This window comes from Nelumbo lutea, chromosome 3, assembly GCF_056320005.1.
Source record: "Nelumbo lutea isolate HS-2025 chromosome 3, American lotus-T2T, whole genome shotgun sequence".
Classification (NCBI taxonomy): domain Eukaryota; kingdom Viridiplantae; phylum Streptophyta; class Magnoliopsida; order Proteales; family Nelumbonaceae; genus Nelumbo; species Nelumbo lutea.
This window is the reverse complement of record NC_142686.1, coordinates 60,782,778-60,792,934: the sequence shown is the minus strand read 5'-3', so window position 1 is coordinate 60,792,934 and position 10,157 is coordinate 60,782,778. Positions and strand designations below refer to the sequence as shown.

Here is a 10,157-nt window from a genome sequence, read left to right as displayed (position 1 = left end):
AGAAGAGGGTTGAATGACCACCTTGTCTCCTTTTTTATTTAGATTTTGCAAAGAATTCCTTCAATTCATCAGTCATTACAAACATAGGTTCTTCTTCTTCTTCTTTTTCTTCTTCTTCTTCCATCAAGTCATCTTCCCCCTACTTATTAGAAAATACCCATTATAACAGCTCAATGCACCTTACCATTAGTTATATAAATAAAATTTTTAATTAACAAAAAAAAAGTTATAACTTATAATTGAGAAACAAAATCATTCCTTGAGAAATACCCATTATAACAGCTCAATGCACCTTATTATTAGCTATTTCAAGCTTTCAGCTTCTACTTTATTTGAGTTTCTAACAAGCCCTTTTAACCTGTATTCCAAATATACAAAGAAAAAGGTAAGGAAAACTTCTACAGGCCATAAGCAATGCAAACTATAAAAGGAGTACTTTCTTTCACCTTATGGAAAGTGACCCCTTTAGATGATCAAGTCTTTCAGATTTTCCTCCAGACTTCCTATTCAAAAACACTAAGAAGACAAGAAAAAACTTTTGCAAAAGATTTTGTACATATTGCTATAACATCGTGCATTCTTAATTCATCAAACATAATATGTAGATACTAAAAAAAAAATCATAAACACAACTAACAAAAAGATAAAAAAACCAAGTTCACCAAGTATTAAATACAAATAAAAACTTCAAGTTCAACATAGAGTTTGGTTCACTAATCTAATCATCCAAATTCTCTGGATATGTTGGCCCCACTTCTCAATGGTACCAACTACCAACCAAAGCTAGGTGGTATTTCACCATCATCTTCATCTTCATCTTCATTTTCGGGAGGTTGTGTTTCATCTACATCTCCAACTTGGGTGTTGGCTGCATTTTCATCCATGATTCCCCATTGCTCAATGAAAAATTCATCATCACCTAAAGAACGAAAATAGAAAATTAGAACTCAAAAAATAGTTAAAGTAATCAAATATGGAAATGTCATTTGAGATAATATCAATGATAATTACCTTTAGTCCTACCTCTTTTTCTTGATGGTGATTCCATTATTGAAAATGTTGTCTCATCAGCTTTAAACATATCATCCTTCTCATTACCATCAAGTAATAGATGATCCCCATCATCGTGCACTATCCAATCTTCCACAACATCAACATGTTCATGCCCAATTGGGTTGACATTTTCAGTTTTTCTCCTACAAATCAATAAATGATACATTAGATGCAATGCAAGCATTAAAAAAAATCATGAAACATAAAAGTTAAAACGCTTACCCATCCATCACATGCTGGTTGCAATGAACATATACGAGGTCATTGAGCCTTTGGTGCTCTAACCTATTCCTTCTCTTCGTATGTATACATTCAAAAACACTCCAATTGCGTTCACATCCAAATGAGCTACACGTTTGGCTAAGGATCCGTATAGCAATCCTTTTCAAATTTGGAGTGTCACAACCAAATCTCGACCACCATTCACCTATATACAATGAAATAGAGTTGATTTAATTTATAAAATAAAATTGAAAATTGAAATAATAAACATGTTATAAGAAAAAAATATTTATTACCAAAGACGTTGACTTAAATATCTTCACTAAGAAAGGTCTTCCAAAATTACCACGACAATTTTCAAAAAGAGTAAGTTCTTTGTTCAGCTTTATCTCCACATCATTTGATTTGATTGCAAGCTTTTCAATGACATCAAAAACTGCAGACATAACGGCCAGGGATTTAACTTTTGATTTTGGATCATATTGAAAGGTCAGGTCAAAATAATACCCTGCAAGATGAAGCCTCTTACCCATTTGTCTATTCCACATTCTATCAATAATGTCCATGATCAGGCCATATTCAGCTTTCTTATAATTAAAAAACCTTTTCGGGGATTCTTTTGCCTTCAACATTGCATGATACATATACCCCATTGTAGGCCTAAACTCAGAATCTGCAAGTTTTAATGCACTAACAAGAGGTGATGTGAAACCCACAATCATTTTGCATTGTGCCCAAAATTCAGAATCCAAAACTATTTGTATTACTTCCTTCCCCTTTGCATCTTTTGCATACCTAGAATCAATAAAACTCCGATCAGTCACCAAATTTTGCAAATCATGCATGTGCTTCAAAATGCTATCCAATGCAATAAAATTCGTTGCAAAATGAGTGGCTCCAGGACGTACTATCTCAGTCCAACCAGGCCTCTTCCCTAGTATTGAGAGTACAAAAATATGATTGTAGACAAATTTGGTAATTTTAGATGTACGTTGAATCGTATTTGCAACATAATTCATTTCCTCAATTTCCTTTAACATCAAGTTTAGACAATGTACTGCACAAGGTGACCAATATATCCATGGAAATACTGCTTCCAACAATCTTCCTACAGCTACATAATTTGCAGCATTGTCAGTGATCACGTAAACAACATTTTCTACTTTTACCCAATTAATAACTTCCTTAAATAAAAGAAATAAATTCTCTGCACTCTTGACTATTTCAGAAGAATCTACAGACTTCACAAATGCAATTCATGTAGGACAATACACTAAAAAATTAATCAATGTTCGGCTATGTGTATCTGTCCAACTGTCAGCCATTATAGTGCAACCATATGTAGTCCAATCCTTACAGAGTTTGTCAACTAACATTTGCGCCTCTTGAACTAAATCCTTCAACAAATTGGTTCTACAATTATGATATGAATGATAGCAAGGGCATCCAACATAGGCTGAAAATATCTTGAAGCAAAACATTCAAGGGAATACAAGCATCACACAACCACTTCACAACAGCATGGTCCACATGATTAATTGCTCCCTTGGATGCCAATACACTCTTAATTCCAGGTTGTGCGCCTAGAGTGGTCTATGGAGCAAAATGACTAGTTATTAGCCTTGAAGATGCTTTTCCCTTTCTCGATGATGTAGTTGGTTTTTTCCCTTGATAGGTATCATGTGTACTAGGTGGATCTATTTCTCTAATCTCAATATCATCATCATTATCATTCCTTCCACATTGTGCTCTAGTGTTAACAAATTTCATTGGTTGCTTTTCACTTCTTTTTTTGTCATTGATTTCATTCAACGATTGCTCCATTTTGAACCTTACATCATGGGGTATTTTATGACAAATTGCAATTTCACATTTCCTTTGGGCAAGATGTTGTTTCATCCTATTAATCCCTCCCCCTTTAAAATTCTTTTGACAATAAAGATATGTCATTGACTTTAATCCATTAAGAGGGTCAACTTTAAGGGAAACATGCTCCCAAGCAGAATCAGTTTTTCCCCTAACATTTGATGAAATGGACTCTTGTGATGGAGCTGGATTAGATGTATTAGCATTTGGACTTTGAGATTCTATCATCTTATTTCAATCAAAGAAACCCAACTCAAAAATTAATTCCTTCATACAAACACAAAATACAAAATATAAAACCTTGCATTGACTATAAAAACCAACCAAAATGTAAAATCGCTCCATATAAGCAAACAATAATTAAGCAAATACCTAAACAAAAAATTAAGCAAATAATTAACCAAAATGTAAAATCACTCCATTAGAAATGAGAGTAAATTGCTTGCAAAAATTTAAGCAAAACTTTCATCATCTGATCATCATATGAAAATTAAGCAAAATATGCATATGAAAATTAAAAACAAATTAAGCAAGATTAATTAAACAAAGAACTAAGGATCTGATCTTCAAATGAAGTTTGAGGGTTCAACAATATAATCAACAAGAAACTGATACAAAAATACAAGCAGCAACTTTCTGCTAGTAGATCTATCAACTTATCGTCTGTTGCTCCTAATTATAAACTATAAAGTATTCACTAAAAGCCTCTGCCTAGCAGGTCCAAAGCAAAATGATGAACTAAATGAAGAACAAACAGGGGCTGATGAACCAAATGAATAAAAAAAAATAAAAAAAAATCAATTAAATCACAAAAAAAAAATTATTCCTTCAGGGTTTCACTGCCGAGTGTCGGTAATGGTGGTGTGACAATGGATTCACCACCGATGGGCTCGTGCAGTCGGGCTTGGTCACAGACAAGTTGCCGTTGCAAGCCTGCAAGTGCTGAGTGCAGAGTGGATTCACTGCCGCTACAAGCCTACAAGTCAGGCTTGGGCTCACCAGTGCCCAATGCCGAGTGCTGAGTGCCACTACCGAGTGTCGAGTGCCGTTGCAAGCTCGCCGTCCACCACTGCAAGTCACTATTGCAAGTGCTGGATCTTCTCGCCATTGGATGCCGCTGCAAGTGCTGGGGTGAGGATGACTTTTCGCCGCCGCAAGCTCGTCGATTTCCGTTGGATGCCGGAGGTGATGCCTGCCATAGGTGATCGGTCGGTAGGGTGAGGGTTGAGAAGACTGAGGACTGAGGAGGGAACTTGGGAAAATGGGAAATAACCCTAAAGCTAAAGGGAAAACCTAATAAGGGATTCGAATTGGTTGGGATATAATAGATATTTTATTTTTTGTTTTTTATTTAAAACATTAAAAATAAAAATATTAACCCGCGAACCGCTGCCTGGATTGAAGGATTTAGTGGTCCGATCACCCAGGTCAATAGTTTTTTTGACTTTTCAACATTTTTTCAATTTTCATGTTTTTAGTAAAACCGAACCCAAATGGTTGATCGGTTACCAGTTTTTCCTGTCCGACCGTCCGGTCTGGTCCATTTTTGAAAACCATGATTTCAATAACAAATAACAAAGGCCAAGATAAATTTTGGATTAGCTAGATGCTTTAACATGTAGCAAATTGTGGAACCAATAATAATGCTCGATGCAAGTGACAAAATACATGGGGCTCGTACTGAGAGGTTGAATGGTTATGGGCCCTATGTATTCTATGACTGGTGCGAAGTGTTATCATTGGTTTTTTCATCTAATCCAATCTCTCCTGAATAGGTTCAAGGTGTTGGTTGTTCTTATAATATTTAATCAGATGATAGGATCCAACATTGCAAGTGCTTTTAGCTATTTATTTGGCATCAGATGGAATCAATGCAAAAGCTAGAGGTGTCAAAGTAGATTTCAATCAGACATATAAAAAAGACCAGTGACAAACCCGTGCAATGTACATGAATTGAAGTTGACATTGGGTATTGAATGTTTAAAAATTTGGATAGTAAAATGGTAAAAATATAAAAAAAGGGGAGATGTTACAATAAAAGCATATTACTTGTTGAACAAAGGAAAAAAATATAATATTTGGTTTGTCTCCTCCAAACCTACAACAATACAAAAATAAAGGAAATTTAGTAAAGCCCTTGGTGTTTGATAAAGAAAAAGAATGAAACAAATAAAATAGAAAATAGATAAAAAAGGAAAGAAAGAAATTTGATGAAGAAAGAAAAGAAATCTCACCACTTATGTATAACCAAGGTTCTAAGTAGGATCTAAGGGAAATTTCCAATTGGAGTAGTTATGATAATATCCAAGGTTTTTAAAACTGGATTGGACAGGGAACTGTTCTGGGTCCAGTTCTCGAGTCGAATGGTCCGAACGGACAACCCACTCTGATAGAAAATTAAAAAAAATAAAACCCAAAAAATGGCTAAAAATCGTTCTTGGGTTGAACAGTTCAATGGTTTGACTGCCCAAGTCAGCGATTTGTTGACCAAATCAACAGTTTTTGGCCAAAAGCGAGTTTGGGGTTAAATGAAACCAATCAGGTGACTGGTTCCTGGTTTTTACAGTCCAATCCAGTTCGGTTTTGAAAATATTGGTAATATATTTGCTACACAATGAAGTAAATGTCTACCCTGCCATGTTGGGCAGTTGGAGCTTCAAAGCTATTGTTTGGAAAGTCATAACCAATGAAAGTAATTGTTGGATTTTAATCTCATAAGAGATTAAATCCAATGGGTTTGATTGGTCAATTACATGAGAAATTGCACCTGCACACTTGATTGAAAAATTAGCTTTTCTCTTACAAAACCTAGTTTTGAACTTGTCCCACATTGGAAAATTATAAGATTTGTTTTCAGTATCGTAATAGGAGCTGATTTACACTCCTTAGAAATAGTAGAGGAGAGTATGGGGGTTTGATACCGTGCACGTGCACATGTGTGTGGCCCACTTTGCTCGCACCCACGTGGCTCGCGAAGGGCGGCTTTGGTTTTGGTGCAATGCTAACCGTTGATCACCATTGATGAGATCAACGGTCACGATTCGATCGGGTGTGATCAAGAGGCACAATTCAAAGTTAACAGTCATTAACTGTTAACTACTTTTTAAACAGTCACAATGTTTGAAATTGTGACTGTTCAAGGTGCCTTTTCTGAACCAACACCTACATTTTCTTCATACCTCTTCATAAACTATTTAAGGAGCGTGAATCAGACTTCAAAAACACACATTTTCGAAATCCACTTTCTCTCTCTCTTTCTCAGTCCGGTCTGCTACAGTCTCACATAAGGTTTCTCTGGAGATTCTTCAACTTTGTTCTATTGTATCTTGGGAATGGATTTGCCTATAACCCAACAGCAAACTCAGTGAAACTGAGTGGGGGCAAATAACATTCTAAATACAATGTCTTCAGACGTGCTTCAGAGCTTCTCCTCCAAAGTTATAGTGACCCCATTTTCCAATAGTAATAACCATTAAAGGAATTCTCCAAATTATCAAAATATAAGAAAAAATAAATAAAAGACCATAAAGCAACCAAATCTACTATCCAAATCGAACCAAGGCATCATTCAAGAAAAATAAACTCAATTTGACCCAGAAAACAAAATAATTCAGTAAGGAATTAGTTGAAAAAATTAACATTATTTGAGTTTGTTGATTTAATTAAGGACAATATTCACTTCTCTTATTGTTTTATTTTGTTTTTGAGCAATGGAGTAAAAATCAATAAATAAATAAATAAACAAAAAAAAAAGATCATCATGAAAGAAAGCAAACAACCCATTTAGAAGAACACATGTAGCAGGAGGCTCGTTGGAAGCCAACAAGTTTTTGCAAAAATTAACTTGGGGCCGTTACACATTGGATGAGTAATTTTATCATTTTATAAGAAATGACCATGTTTCGTTTGTGAATAAAAAGTCCAATAGACCATTCTCCTTCCAACCAACTATTTAGTGATTTTATGCTTTCCTAAAATATCATTAGTGAGAAAAATAAATAAATGAATAGAATGATGAAATCCAAAAAGGAATCCCGAAAAGGCATTGAGTGGAACATGAACTTGTCGAACTTTGGCTTTATAGCTTGAACACTATTTCTTGTATATCTTTTGAATATGAGGCCGTTTGGCAAGTAGTCTTTTTTGAAAGATCTTTTGGAAGGTCTGATAGTCAAAAGGCAATGCAAGTTTTTGCATTAAGATCTTAGTAGTTTGACCGTTTGGTCATGTCGTGTCTTTTTGCATGTCTTTCCATGTGAAGATGAGTTAAACAAAGGAGAAAAACTCTATTTGTAGTTTTTCAAAAATAACCTGAAACGGGCTTCCCGCATCTTTTCGGGGCTACAGTTTTTGGTAACTAGATCTTTTCCCAATCAAAAAAAAAAAAAAAACTATAACACGGGCTATCAGGCTTCTAAAAAACCGATAGCCTTCACGAAAAGACATGCCAAATGGGACTGTAGTCTTTATCTATCTAAATTTCCCAAAGACTTAAAGCTTCAATGTATTCTCACCCTAACAAAAAGCTCCCTCCATCTTTGAACCAAATGTGAAAACATGTACATTCCTCACTATAGTCAAAACTAAGATCAATACTTTTTGGGGGAAATAAAAAATTGTAATAATGAAGACAAGAGATTAAAAGCCAACCAATTAAATAACTTAAAAGATAAGAAATCCATTTTTAAATGTCAAAATGAAAACACCAAGGTAAAGCACACCTACTTTACTGCATATACCTTTCATCCATTTCTCATTGCATGAAAAACTCAAGTCTAGGCTCAAACTTGAAGCACTTATTTGTGTACCAGCAATAATTAACCAAAACCAAACAAAACACATTCTACATACACTCCTGCAATTGAAACAACACTATATAAAATCACTTTATCAGGATAAATATATGAAAGAGCTTCAGCCCATCCACTTGCATCATAAGAAAACCCACCAAAGCATGCAGGAGAAACCTATCTAGACAGTTGAGGGAAACAAAAAAGTTAAATAAGTTAATAATGAGTAACAACTTCCTCTAAATTTAAATAAACTCTACGGACTAAATTTGACAAATTAATATGTTCCCTTTCTATCCAATTCACTTGTCTATGGGTAATTTAGGCGCAGATGAGAGTAATGAGGGTTAGATTTCTGGATCACGATATCAGTAATAGCTACTTTCAATGCCTAGATCAGATCCCAAGTTGTTCTCATCAATTCTTATAAGCATTTTGTGGTGAAGAAGAGAAACCAAGAAAATCCGAGGCTTCTGGTGGAAGATCCCTCACCTCTCCTTTTTCCTCTTTATTATATAGATATAGATTCTATCTCATGTTGGACCATCATTGAAATGAAGTCATCCCAAATACTAGCGCCTAGCGGTGCTAATGCCACACCACAAGGAATTATCTTTCAAGGATGTATTAGTTAGGACCCGTGGGATGCATGGGCTTTATTTATCAATAAAATTGAAGATGGAACTCTGTGAGATTTACAATTAAATAGTGTTAATTTAAGTTCAATTCAAGTATTATTTTTTGGGGTTGTTTAATTTATCTGATCACAATCTAAATTGCACTTTAGTGGGAGTCGCTAATTTCCTATTCTCTAGATAAATTTGTATTATGTTTTCTATATCTTAATGCTATTTTTTATTATATTTTTGGAAATTATTTTATTAATTTTTATTGGTTTATTATTATTTTTTGGTAAAATTATAAAAAATCCTCTTATAACAATTCTATAAACCACATTTGTGTTTTGACTCTAACAAAAGCCTCCCCTATAGTTTGGAGAAAAAAAGTGCAACTACCTCTTTTCCCTTGAATCTTCGGTAACAAAGACATTAAAGTTACCAAAATACCCTTATCATTGTTAATGGATTCCATACATAATTTAAAGTTTCAACTTTACCCTCCACTAATCTAGTTTGTTAGACAACTTTCAAAGATTAATTCTCCTTACTCTTCTTCCACAAATGCAAAAAGGCTTGACTGAAGTAAAATTAATGCATTACATCAACATTTTTTATTTGGGATGCTAACTAAAAGAAGGTATTTGCACCTTTTTTCAAAATAATAGGGGAGGTTTTTGTTAAGGCCAAAACACTAGAGAGTTTCATAGGATTGTTAGAAAACCCAAGGAGGTTTTTATAATTTTTCTTATTTTTAAATGAAATTTAAATTGATTTTAAAATAGTTAAACTATGTCTAAAACTTAAATAGTTTTTATTATATTAATAAAAATATTTTTATCAATAACAATAATTATTTTTTTTTATTTTATTTAAGTAACTTACTAAGTTATTTTTATTATGGTTAATTAAATTTTATTATTTTTCTAATGGAATACAAATGGATTATTATTTCAATATGGAAGGAGGTTATTTAGTGCATTAATATATCAATCTTTACTGATAATTATAGTTTAATGTTAACATATATATATATATATATATAGTTAAATTGAAATGGAAATCTATTTTATATATATATATATATATATGGTGTTTTAATGAGGAGTGTTAAAACTCTTAAAGGTGATTAGTCACTTGGGTTACTTTGTTAAATTTTAAAATTAAAAAAAAAAAATAGAAAAAATATAGATGCCTTTGAGAAGAAACCAGAAAAGAGATAAGTGACTTTTAGAATAAACCATAAAGTAAGAAAGTACCAACTTGACATATTACATTTTATAATATATATATATATAGATAGATAGATTAACTAATTAAAAACAAAGCTCATCCTACTTAGTTTCATATATTCACTATACACTCACTATAGTTTGCAATATTTGTACTTTCAATTGGTAATGATCATTTGAGCGGTAATAAATGTGAAACAGCATGGATTCAGGAATTTTTTAGTTTAAAAATGAATATTAATAGTACCTCTCATCTCATCCATTTAGAAGCAAAACTTATGGAGCAAAATCAACAATTTTTTTTTTATATAATTTTATTTTGATTAAATTTGGCCAAAGGGACACTATGCTAGGGTAAAGTACTCATAAAGTATGTG

At 33.3% G+C, this 10,157-nt stretch overlaps 1 protein-coding gene across 1 annotated transcript; it reads right to left on the bottom strand.

Annotated features, from left to right (window-relative positions):
- Positions 1–303: 303 nt before the first annotated feature.
- Positions 304–2,600, bottom strand: LOC148865241 (uncharacterized). The gene is made up of 7 exons (XM_088976366.1): positions 2,591–2,600; positions 1,622–2,509; positions 1,339–1,480; positions 1,012–1,196; positions 779–919; positions 447–516; positions 304–358 (listed from the first exon to the last, which is right to left on the bottom strand). Exons 1-7 carry the CDS (start codon positions 2,598–2,600, stop codon positions 304–306), a joined length of 1,491 nt encoding a protein of 496 aa, XP_088832492.1.
- Between the last annotated feature and the right edge of the window lie 7,557 nt (positions 2,601–10,157).

Coding starts and splice junctions, on each gene's coding strand:
- LOC148865241 (XM_088976366.1), bottom strand. Junction 920..1,011: donor AAAAAGAGGTAGGACTAAAG/GTAATTATCATT, acceptor TTCGTTCTTTAG/GTGATGATGAATTTTTCATT. Junction 359..446: donor AAGGGGTCACTTTCCATAAG/GTGAAAGAAAGT, acceptor TTTGGAATACAG/GTTAAAAGGGCTTGTTAGAA.